This window comes from Solea senegalensis, linkage group LG14, assembly GCF_019176455.1.
Source record: "Solea senegalensis isolate Sse05_10M linkage group LG14, IFAPA_SoseM_1, whole genome shotgun sequence".
NCBI classification, from domain to species: domain Eukaryota; kingdom Metazoa; phylum Chordata; class Actinopteri; order Pleuronectiformes; family Soleidae; genus Solea; species Solea senegalensis.
Genome location: NC_058034.1, coordinates 96,689 through 110,573, shown reverse-complemented (window position 1 = coordinate 110,573; position 13,885 = coordinate 96,689). Strand labels below are relative to the sequence as shown.

The following is a 13,885-nucleotide window of genomic DNA, read 5'->3' as shown; positions in this document are numbered from 1 at the left end:
AACCTGAAGATCTGATCACCCAGATCTGTTATCATGAACTTTCTTTGATTTGAAATCAAAGAGATGGTGCTAAAGTCAGCTTGGAAAAAGAAGGTGTGTGTGAGTGGTAAGCAGATCTTTTTTGACCACGAAGCGTCGTGCCTATAAAGAAATCAAGAAGGCTTTAAAAGAAAAAGGAATACGATTCCAGACCCGCAAGAAAGCAGGATCCGGACCTACGAGGACACCCGGAAGTGGAAATTCCGAGGGTCTCATCGACCATGAACATGGAGGAATGTATACAGAAGGCGTTCCCATGACAACGTGTAGCTTCCAGAGATGACACGTGTGAGGGAAAAGCTACAGGAGTTCAGGAGAGAAGTGAGAAGTGACCATGCAAGGCTGAATCCAAGGAGATGTGAAAGACACTCAGGGACACTGCTCAGGATAGAGAACATTTTAGTGTAAATTTTAAGGACAAAGTAATGTTCCCTTTATTTATTTACTATATTCATTTTATTACACTCAGTTTCAGGATGCAGGGTATGCGTTTTTCTTTTTTTTTTGCCTTCTCCTTACAGGATCCTATAATGTACAGCCGTCTGTAGCCTTGCATAACTGTTTGCTCACTACTACACCAACAGAATACTGCTGCCGACTGGATGGATTACTTATAGGAATGGAAGAGATCACTCCGCCCCTGGGGGGGCCCTATCTTTTTGGAAAGGAATAACCCACTACCCACCAGCAGGGACTTAGAGGGAATGATGTTTTCCCTACTTACGGAAGAGTCTGTTCTTGTTAGTATCTTTGTAAGGGAACTGTTCTGTGCCTTTTATTTCTGTTCTGAAGACCTAAATATATCTAAAATGTTGAATGTAAGAAGTACAAATAACAAATATAACTGACTACAGTGCACAGGGAGGTTTTGACTTCCTTTTCTCCATCTGACGAATGGTGAAATTGATTACCCTGAATGTTAATGGGATTCTTAAACCGACTAAGAGGAACAAAATCTTAGCTAAACTACAGAGAGAGAATATAGATATAGTTTTCCTACAGGAGACACATATAATAGAACATAATAATCTTTAAAGAAAAGGTTTCAAGCATTTGTTCTCATCCTCGAACGGATTAAGACACAACAGAGGAGTGGCCATTTTGATGTCAAGGAATGTTGTTTATGAACATTTAACACAAATAACAAACAAGGAAGGTACATTTATTCTAATCAAAGGCAAGATTAATATTAGAGTATTAATAACTCTGTTTAATGTATACGCACCACCAAGGTCAGGATGGGAATTTTACCAACAAATATTTGACAAAATGATAATGGAATCAGAGGGGATTTTTTAACTCGGTGTAGCTTTCATAGCAACCAACATGAAAACACAGTGCTGTCTGTGGGAGATGGGAGATCAATCTGGAGCCATTGCACAAACATTAGCCACATTTGGAATGTCCTGAAGAAGACTAAAACAACTGTTAGTGACATCAGCAACAACCTCCAGAGAGCAGGAGTGAAGGTTTCACAGAAGACTCCACGGACAAACGTACAGAGGCTGCACCAGAACATGCTAACCACTCATTAGCAAGAAGAACAGGAAGTCCAGGCTGGAATTTACCAAGACGAGCCTCAAACATGCTGGGACATAGTTTTATGGACTGATGAGACAAAGATGAACTTTTACCAAAGTGATGGAGAAAGAAACCATCTCATCTCATCTCATCATGTCAGGGCTTCTTCTGGGAATTGGCCTCACTGTTCTAACACTATAGTATATATATATAAATATACGTATATATAACACTACAGGCGCAAACTGTGTCTGTGCGCCATGTTGTGTCAATATATATATGTGTATATATACACATATGTGTATAAATATATGTATATATAACACTACAGGAGCAAACTATGTCTGTACACAAATATGTGTATAAATATATGTATATATAACACTACAGGAGCAAACTGTGTCTGTGCGCCATGTACACATATGTACAGTATGTGTATATATGTACATATGTGTAGATATATATATATATACCGTATATATATGTATATATATATATATATATATATATATATATATATATATATATATATATATATATATACATATATAACACTACAGGAGGAAACTATCTGTACGCCATATTGTGCCAATACAGTACACATATGTATGTGTATATATGTACACATATATACCTATATATGTGTATGTATATAACACTATAGGAGGAAACTGTATCTGTGCCATGTTGTGTCAATATATATATATATATGTATATGTGTATATATGTTTATAAATATATGTATATATACACATATGTGTATATATACTGTATATATAACACTATAGGAGGAAACTATCTGTGCGCCATGTGTTAATATATATATATATATATTGATATATATTATATATACATATATGTGTATATATGCACACATATATACACACACATATATATGTTTATACATACATATATATACATATATACACACACATATATATGTATGTACATGTGCATTTGTCATGCAAACAAGTGGTCACTGAGTTGTGTAAGAGTTGTGTAAGTAAGTGTGTCTCACTGCGGGACAGGTTCCCCCCGACAGCGTGGACTCTGTGATTCAGAAGTCGTCCAGGTCTGTGGGACATCAGAGCGGCCGCCACAGGACACGTGACAAGAGCCGAGACCGCGACCAAGACAAGGAGTGGCCCCCTGAAAAACTGTCTGACTCTCACTCTCCAGTAAGAAGGTTTTTTTTCCTCGTGATTTCTTGGTTTAAATTCCATCATTTCTCCATGTTCTTTATTTTAGTACAATTTCAGTTTGACTGACGTGTTTCGTATGTTTTAAAAGTCCAGTTTTAGTCAAAACAACACAGGCTGTTTCTCAATATCCATACTTGTCTGTACTTGTCCGTACTTGTCTGTACTTGTCCGTACTTGTCTGTACTTGTTAATAGTGCGTACTTGTCCGTACTTGTTCGTACTTGTCTGTACTTATTTTGTCTGTACGTACTTGTTGTACTTGTCTGTACTTGTCTGTACTGTACTTGTCTGTACTTGTGTGTACTTGTCTGTACTTGTCCGTACTTGTCTGTACTTGTTCGTACTTGTCAATAGTGCATACTTGTCCGTACTTGTCCGTACTTGTCAATAGTGCGTACTTGTCCGTACTTGTGCATACTTGTCCGTACTTGTCTGTGCTTGTACCTCAAGGCTCAGTCCTAGGACCAATTTTGTTTACAATTTATATTAACGATCTGTGTGCAAACTTGTCCAATGCCTCACACCATTTTTATGCTGATGATACAGTCATTTATTGCTCTTCACGTTCAATTGCACAAGCATTCATATTTTTGCAATCCGCCTTTGATACAGTGCAGACTAATCTGGAGAAAGTGAAACTGGTTTTAAATGCTGAAAAATCCAAAATAATGTTTTTTTCAAACTCATCTGTTTCCATGAAACAAATCCCCTCAATTAGAACTTCCCATGGCAGAGCTCTTGAGCTGGTTACCAGTTATAAGTACCTGGGACTTATTATTGATGGGGAGCTATCTTTCAAGGTTTCTAAATTAAGGGTGAAGCTCGGTTTCTTTTATAGAAACAAGTCTTGTTTCTCCCTCAGAGCTAGGAATGTCCTGATATCAGCGACATTCTTACCAATACTTGATGATGGCGATGTTGTGTACATGTGTGCCTCTAACAGTTGCCTACAGTCTTTGATCATTGTGCTCTGAGGTTCATCACTGGCTTTAGCCGCCTCAGCCACCACTGTGAACTGTATACCAAAGCGTCCATGTCCTCTCTGTCTGAAAGACGCTACACACACTGGATGACTCTGGTCTATAAGGCTCTTCTCGGCTTGGTTCCTACTTATTGAAGCACTTTTCTTCAGGGGACCAGAAGCCATTATGCCTTACGTTCAAATGATACTTTGCACTTGTCTGCCTCACGTGTTCGGACCGAAATGGGGAAAAAAGCTTTCAGTTTCTCCGCCCCCTCTGCTTGGAATACCCTCCGAACTGAACTTAAATTACAAGCTCTAATTTCACTTCTTAAAAGTCAGACAACAGAAATCCATTGAACAGTGTCTGTGTTCTTAAATTGTTACTGTGACAACAACTCTTGCACTTTATGTTTGTCTAGTTGTACTTTTGTATTTCCATGTTTGTATTGTAGTCGCTGCCTTCCTCTTTTTATTTAAAGAGATCTTTTATCTGGTTTAATAAAGGAGAAATACAAAAAAATTGTCAAAAGTACTTGTTCGTACTTGTCAATAGTGCATACTTGTCCGTACTTGTCAATAGTGCATACTTGTCCGTACTTGTTCGTACTTGTCAATACTTGTGCGTACTTGTCTATACTTGTCCGTACTTGTGCGTACTTGTCCATACTTGTGCGTACTTGTCCCGTAATGCGTACTTGTGCATACTTGTCCATACTTTCCGTACTTATGCGTACTTATCCCATACTTGATAGTACTTGTCCGCATCGCTTGTATGTACTTGTGTGTACTTGTACTTGTCTGTGTACTTGTATTGTACTTGCGTACTTGTCATACTTGTACTTGTGCGTATTTGTCCATATTTATGTACTTGGCCTACTTGTCCATACTTATGCGTACTTGTGTGTACTTGTATACTTAATCCGTACTTGTGTGTACTTATCCGTACTTATGCTTTTGTGTAATACTATTGCATACTTGTCCCATACTGTCGTGCTAACGTGCTTACTGTACTTGTAGCCATACTTGTCTGTACTTGTGTGTACTTAATGCGTACTTGTCGCGTGCTTATCCATACTTGTCCGTACTTGTGCGTACTTGTCTGTACTTGGCCATACTTGTCCGTACTTGTGTGTACTTGTCCATACTTGTGCGTACTTGTCTGTACTTGTTCATACTTCTCTGTACTTGTGCATACTTGTGTGTACTTGTCCGTACTTGTCCGATGGTATGGTTCTCAAACCCGGACGTGTTCTCGCTCCGCCCGTTTTACCAAGTATGCATTGGGTGAAATTAGTCATTTAGAATTCAAACATGTGGTTTGTGTATTAAGATATGACGTATTTAGAGGCGATAAGCTCCGCCTCTGCGGACGCTCGGCGCAGAGCAGCGTGACCTCGGCCTGTCCTGGTGAAATGAGATGTCATTAGATGCTCGGTGTGATCCATAGATTTGTTTTGGACGTGTTATTTTGTTTTTAATGGAAACGTTTTGACCTGACAGTTTGAAAGTTTGTATATTATTAATGTTTTTTTATTTTAACTTTGAATTTTAGATTTATATGAAAGTCGCACGGTCATTGTATCTGTATTTAAATATAATATGTACATATATATACACACACTACTCTACAATGCTGTATTTCCACATTGTACTGTATATTTTAATAAAAATAAATTACTAAATGAATTTAAATATTTAAAATGTGAAAAATAATAACAATATATATGCATTTATTAAAAGTATTTCATATTCATCAAACTGTAGGTGGCGGTAATGAGGCATAAGCACTCAGTGTCACCCGCCATTCAGATTGCGTACTTCTCAAGTACTTAAGTACATCCTTGCATACTTGAGTATTGAGCCACAATCATTTTTTTGAAAAAGAAAGACTTTAAAATCGCTGCCTTGTCATGTGTCCTCATGTCAAATTTTAAAATGGCCGCCGTGTCATTTTGTCAGATTTTAAAATGGCCGCCATGCTGTGTCCTTGTCTCTTTCAGAGTCAGCCGCTCAAGTCGCTGCGTAAACTCCTGCACCTTTCCTCCTCCTCCTCCTCCAACCAGGCCACGCCCTCTGACATGCGCTACCCACCGCTGTCCGGCTCCACCTCCGCGCAGAGTGGCTTTGCGGAGAGCCGGGGTCACTCCGGGGTCGGCACGCCACAGCTGAAGAGCCGTCAGGCTGCGTACCCGCTGCCCACGCAGCTGGACGCCGGCTGGCACGGCGCGCCCCTGGGACGCTCCGAGGGAAACCCCTACCCTGAGCAGATGAACATCAAAGGAGGACAGAATGGACACGGCTTCGGACGCAACGCCAGGCCCCGCCTACCTAACCTCAATGACCTGAAGGAGACGGCGCTGTGAACACGCACACACATTTACAATTTGGACTCACACACACATACTTTAGACTCACACACACATACATTAGACTCACACACATACATTAGACTCACACACATACATTAGACTCACACACAACATACTTTAGACTCACACACACATTAGACTCACACACATTTACAATTTAGACTCACACACACATACTTTAGACTCCACACACACATACTTTAGACTCACACACACAAGACTCCACACACACATACTTTAGACTCACACACATACATTAGACTCACACACACATACTTTAGAGTCACACACACATACATTAGACTCACACACATACATTAGACTCACACACACACATACATTAGACTCACACACACACATACACACACACATACATTAGACTCACACACATACATTAGACTCACACACATACATTAGACTCACACACACACATTAGACTCACACACACATACTTTAGACTCACACACACACACATTAGACTCACACACATACATTAGACTCACACACACATACTTAGACTCACACACATACATTAGACTCACACACACATAGACTCACACATACATTAGACTCACACACATTAGACTCACACATACATTAGACTCACACACATACATTAGACTACTTTAGACTCACACACTACACATTAGACTCACACACACATACATTAGACTACACACACACACTCACACACATTAGACTCACACACACTTTAGACTCACACATACACTCACACACACACTCACACACACATACTTTAGACTCACACACATACACTCACACACACTCATTTAGACTCACACACATACTTTAGACTCACACACATACTTTAGACACACACATACATTAGACTCACACACACATACTTTAGACTCACACACACACATACTTTAGACTCACACACACATACTTTAGACTTTTGGCACATACTTTAGACTTAGACTCACACACACATACACACACACACTTAGACTCACACACACATACTAGACTTTAGACTCACACACACACACATACTTTAGGACACACACTCACACATTTAGACAGACTCACACACATACTTTAGACTCACACATACTTTAGACTCACACACACACTTTAGACTCACACACATACTTTAGACTCACACACATACTTTAGACTCACACACACATACTTAGACTCACACACACATACTTTAGACACATACACACACACACACACTTTAGACTCACACACACATACTTTAGACTCACACACACACTCACACACACATACATTAGACTCACACACACATACTTTAGACTCACACACAGACTCACATACACTCACACACATACTTTAGACTCACACACACAGATACTTTTAGACTCACACACATACACTCACACACACATACTTTAGACTCACACACACATATACTTTAGAGGACACACACATACTTTAGACTCACACACATACTTTAGACTCACACACACATTAGACTCACACACATTAGGACTCACACACACTTTAGACACACACACATACACATTAGACTCACACACACATACACACACACATACTAGGACTCACACACATACACACTGACTCACACACATATTAGACTCACACACACATACATACACATTTAGACTCACACATACATACTTTAGACTCACACACACATACATTAGACTCACACACATTGAGACTCACACACACACTCACACACATTTAGACTCACACACACTTTAGACTCACACACATACTTTAGACTCACACACACATACTTTAGACTCACACACATACATTAGACTCACACACACACATTTAGACTCACACACATACATTAGACTCACACACACACACTCACACATACTTTAGACTCACACACACATACATTAGACTCACACACACATACTTTAGACTCACACACATACATTAGACTACACACACACCACACACACATACATTAGACTCACACACACATACATTAGACTTTTAGACTCACACACATACATTAGACTCACACACACACACACATACACATTAGACTCACACACATACATTAGACTCACACACACACATACTTTAGACTCACACACATACATTAGACTCACTCACACACACATACTTTAGACTCACACACACATTAGACTCACACACACATACTTTAGACTCACACACATACATTAGACTCACACACACATACTTAGACTCACACATATACTTTACACACACACATACATTAGACTCACACACACACATACATTAGACTCACACACACATACTTAGACTCACACACATACTTAGAGACTCACACACACACTCACACACATACTTTAGACTTTCACACACACATACATTAGACTCACACACATACTTTAGACTCACACACACATACTTTAGACTCACACACATACTTTAGACCAGTGGTTCAGAAATGTTTTCACGCCCCCCCAAATTGAAATATTATTGAGAACCTGATCATTTTTATTTATTTATCTGTATAAACCACTATATGAGTTGTCCTGCCCTGCCTCTCACGCCCCCCCGACACCTCACCACGCCCCACTATTTGAGAAGTACTGCTTTAGACTTACACACGCGCTTTTTAGATTTACACACACTTTAGATTTACTCACACATACTTTAGACTTACACACACACTTTAGACTTACACACACACACACACATAGATGTACATACACACACACACACACACACTTTAGACTTACATACACGCGCACACACACACACACTGGCGCCACAAACACACTTTAGACGTGCACACGCACATACACAAACACACACACAAACAAAACAAAGTCTCATCACTAACCTAAACCATAACCACAATTCAAATCTTAGTCCTAAACTTAACCAGTTCCTCAGAAATGAGGTTCTGTCTTAGTAGGACCAGGTTTTGGTCTCCATGAGGACTATTGGTCCTGACAAGTGTTTATGACAGAAAACACACGCACACACACTAGAGCGTATGATGTAATGTTTGTTTGCTAACAGGCCACTCCTCCTTCCGTTTGCGATTTTCAAACAAACTTCCACGTTTGTTATAGACTTTATATTATTTCTTATGTAATTCTGATTATCATTTGTAAATATGTTACAAATCGAATAAATAAATATGTATAAATGGATAAAGTGTAGATTTTAAATGTAAGTATTTTGGTTTCTTATCAGAGTAGAAATATATCGTACATTTTACTGCGTAGTGTTTCCTTTACGACAGATGTCGGTGACATTGCCTCTGCTTGTGTTGCCATGGTAACGGAAGTAAAACCAACTACAAGTTAAAACACATTGAGCCGTTTTGTTTATCTGGAATTAAATGTCGTTTTATGTTTTTTTCTCTTTTTTTTACGTGCAGCTATTTCAGACACTTTGGTGCCATAAAACAAGTGATAAATGTCGCCCCCCGTAGGCCGTAGTAAAGCGCTGCAGTCACAGAGACTCTGATTCTTTTCATGTACAGTTTGTGTAAAATCATGACTTATAAACGTGTTCTACAGTTTAATCTCTTTATTGATGATCCTTCTGCTTGTAATGACATTTAAAAAAAGACTGATTTATGTGAAATGTTCTCATAGAGAAACCATTTTTTTGTTTTTTGTTCTGTGACCAGACAGAAGTTCCTGTTTTTCAAAAATCAAGGTTTGTTTTAATGTCCTTTGATTTAGTTTTTTATGATTACTTCAGAGATTAATGTTAATTTTTTGAAATTAGTTAAAAATCCAACTGTAAACTATAGGCCTCATTTCCTGTCTTTATTTTTGCATCAGAGTTTCTTACGATGCAATAGTTGCCATTTTCAAACTGAAATTAAAGGGATAATTCAGGTGTTTTTGAAGTGCCAGTGTAATGTCTACAATAATGTTTCATGTCTTTATCTCACTGTCAGACAGACTTTTCCAACAGGAAAGTGAAGTTTGTAAACCACTCACTCTCCCACACCAAAGTCCATAGAGAAAGTCAGTGATTTTAGCTGTGGGGACACAGGAGCTGTTGGTCCTCTGCTGCCTCGTGTGGTCACTTTGTGTCACTCAGGTTAATCTGAACATAGGATTTTAAATGCAGAATTTACAAAATAAGACATCTGAACTTAGTGATGGAGGCAGCAGTGGATCAACAACTCCTGTGTTTGATGTTAAAATCACTGTTTTTTTCTATGGACTTTGGTGTGGGAGAGTGAGCGGTTTCATACAAGCACACTTCCAAAAACCCTGAACCCTTTAATGATATATATTTTTTTTTTAACATGCAGTGAGGATTTCACTCAATCATTTTATTTATTAAATCAGCTTTAAAAAATATATAAGCGAAAATGTAACTGCTGGAATTTATTTTTGTTTATAAAATGTTTGTTTTTGTCTTAATTCTTGTTAAAATGTGATTTTTACAGCAGTTGGAGGAATATAAAAGCCATTGTGGGTGAAGTGGTGGCATTAATTTAAAGCTCTGTTCTGTAGGTGTGGAAAAGCTTCATCCCTGCCCCTGTTCTCAACACTCCACCCCCCAAAACACGTGACTGATGCTGTGTTCCATTTGTAGTCGGAACTCGGAATTTCCAAGTGGTATTGGCTAGCCTAAAATACGTTGTTTTTTGTTTAGTTTTTGTACTCCTCAACTGGAACATTTGAACTTGGAGGCTGGTGTCACTCCTAGTTCCCAGTTCCGATGTAAATGGAACGCAGCATAAGTTTGCGGTGTCTCAATTCAGGCCCCGCCTCTTTCTGAGGCTGCCTTTAAGGAACTGACGATCTTCCCCAAACAACGAAGGTAAAGCCTCATTGGCCCAAGCTATCCCAGGATGCATTGTGTGTGCCGGGTTTTGGCTTTTGGCAATAAGACTAAGCTAACGGTTAACGTAAAAAAAAACAAGGGGGCCTTAATACTTTCTTTTTCATGATTTAAATATTTATATTGTTATAGAAAAATCCATGTAGACTGCGTCCTCCAAAAGTAGGCAGGGCCTAATAAGAGCTGTTTTTCTGTGTGTACAGAATTTTTTTACAAGAACAACGTTATGAAATCATAACGTTGAAAGATAAATGTGTTTAATAATATAATAATAAATATAAGTGTAGCCTTGGATGGGCAGCGTGAAGTCAGATAAATTAATTTGGTTGCAATATGCAACTTCACCAATAGGTGCCACTAAATCCCACACATCGGCCCCTTAAATGTTAATGTTGCACTTTGAAGAGACTTTTGTTTCTACGCAGTAAAAAAAAACATTCTTCCTTGGCTCTTGTTCTTCACAAAACGTGAGCATACTGTTCGTAACTGGTGTTGTAAAAACACTGCGCACTTGTTTGCCAATATTTCTAACAGACGATGTTTCTGAGCTGTAAAAAAAAAGAGAAAAGTTTTGAGTATGTTTTTTTGTTACAGACACAAAAATCCGTAGCATCGTCACTGTTAGCATCATCAGCTTTTTATTTTCATTAAATTGTTTTTTTTGCGTTACAACTTAAAAATGCAACCCAATTTTAACAGTTTTTCAATATTCATGTTTACAACTGTCAAAGTAAAAGTCTAATAAAAAATCTGCTCATTTGATTTGACTCTTATTTTGTAAAGAAGTGCTTTTTTTTCCTGTTTCAACATATTTTTAAATTCAAATTAGGTTAAAAACATCAGATTTACAGTAATATTTGTGAAGTTAAAAATAAGTTGGATATGATGTCATTTTACAGATGAACTTAAAATCTTGATTTAAAATTTTGAATGTTCACCCCGCAAGCTTTTATTTTGGTTCATCCACAGACCACTGTGTTAATTTGCATACTAGCTAAAAAAATGATAAATACTGTATATTATGTCAGTTCTATCAGTTTTTACTAGTCAACACTGACTTTATGACTTAAGTCATAAAGTCATAAATGTTAATAATACAGTTGTTACTAGTCAAAAATGCCCATAATTAAGTTTTTACTAGTCATAAATGTCCATAATTCAGTTGTTACTAGTCAAATATGTCCATAATTCATTTGTTACTAGTCATAAATGTCCATAATTCAGTTGTTACTAGTCAAATATGTCCATAAGTTGTTACTACTCCCATATTCAGTTGTTACTCGTCAAATATGTCCATTATTCAGTTTTTACTAGTCAAAAATGTCCATATTTCAGTTGTTAGTCATGTCATTCATGTCCATAATTCAGTTGTTGCTAGTCAAAATATGTCCATAATTCAGTTTTACTTGTCATTAATGTTAATAATTCAGTTGTTACTAGTCAAAAATGCCCATAATTATTACTAGTCATAAATGTCAGTTGTTACTAGTCATAAATGTCCATAATTCAGTTGTTACTAGTCAAATATGTCCATAATTCAGTTGTTACTAGTCAAAAATGTCCATAATTCAAAATTCATCCCAAGCAAGTCATAAATGTCCATAATTCAGTTGTTACTAGTCATAAATGTCCATAATTCAGTTTTTACTTGTCATAAATGTTAATAATTCAGTTGTTTCTAGTCACAAATGTCCATAATTCAGTTGTTACTAGTCAAATATGTCCATAATTCAGTTGTTACTAGTCAAATATGTCCATAATTCAGTTGTTACTTGTCATAAATATAATAATCAGCTGTACTAGTCAAAATGTCCATAATTCAGTTGTTACTAGTCATAAATGTCCATAATTCAGTTGTTACTAGTCAAATATGTCCATAATTCAGTTTTTACTTGTCATAAATGTTAATAATTCAGTTGTTACTAGTCAAATATGTCCATAATTCAGTTGTTACTAGTCAAATATGTCCATAATTCTGTTGTTACTAGTCAAAAATTTCCATAATTCAGTTTTTACTTGTCATAAATGTTAATTATACAGTTGTTACTAGTCAAAAATGCCCATAATTCAGTTTTTACTAGTCATAAATGTACATAATTCAGTTGTTACTAGTCATCAAAAATGCCTATAATTAAGTTTTTACTATTCAAAAATGTCCATATTTCAGTTGTTACTCGTCAAATATGTCCATTATTCAGTTTTTATTATCAAAAATGTCCATATTTCAGTTGTTAGTAGTCATACATGTCCATAATTCAGTTGTTTCTAGTCAAAAATGTCCATAATTCAGTTTTTACTTGTCATAAATGTTAATAATTCAGTTGTTACTAGTCAAAAATGCCCATTATTAAGTTTTAACTAGTCATAAATGTCCATAATTCAGTTGTTACTAGTCAAAAATACCATAATTAAGTTTTCACTAGTCAAAAATGTCCATATTTCAGTTGTTACTAGTCAAATATGTCCATAATTCTGTTGTTACTAGTCAAAAATGTCCATAATTCAGTTGTTACTAGTCAAATATGTCCATAATTCAGTTGTTACTAGTCAAATATGTCCGTAATTCAGTTGCTAGTCAAATATGTCCATAATTCAGTTGTTACTAGTCAAATATGTCCGTAATTCAGTTGTCACTAGTCAAATATGTCCATAATTCAGTTGTTACTAGTCATAAATGTCCATAATTCAGTTGTTACTAGTCAAATATGTCCATAATTCAGTTTTACTTGTCATAAATGTTAATAATTCCAGTTTTTACTAGTCAAAATGCCCATAATTAAGTTTTACTAGTCATAAATGTCCACAATTCAGCTGTACTAGTCAAATATGTCCATAATTCATTTGTTACTAGTCATAAATGTCCATAATTCAGTTGTTACTAGTCAAATATGTCCATAATTCATTTGTTACTAGTCATAAATGTCCTTAATTCAGTTGTTACTAGTCAAATATGTCCATAATTCAGTTGTTACTAGTCATAAATGTCCATAATTAATTTGTTACTAGTCATA

The 13,885-nt window shown here is 36.8% G+C and overlaps 1 protein-coding gene across 1 annotated transcript in view; it reads left to right on the top strand.

Annotated features, from left to right (window-relative positions):
• Positions 1–6,136, top strand: part of LOC122781347 (cyclin-dependent kinase-like 5) — a 44,057-nt gene extending 37,921 nt beyond the window's left edge. The window contains exons 13-14 of the mRNA XM_044045001.1: positions 2,589–2,738; positions 5,727–6,136. Coding sequence (XP_043900936.1) covers positions 2,589–2,738; positions 5,727–6,089 — 513 coding nt within the window. The 3' untranslated portion in view covers positions 6,090–6,136. The remainder of the gene's footprint in view (positions 1–2,588; positions 2,739–5,726) is intronic.
• The last annotated feature ends 7,749 nt before the right edge of the window (positions 6,137–13,885 follow it).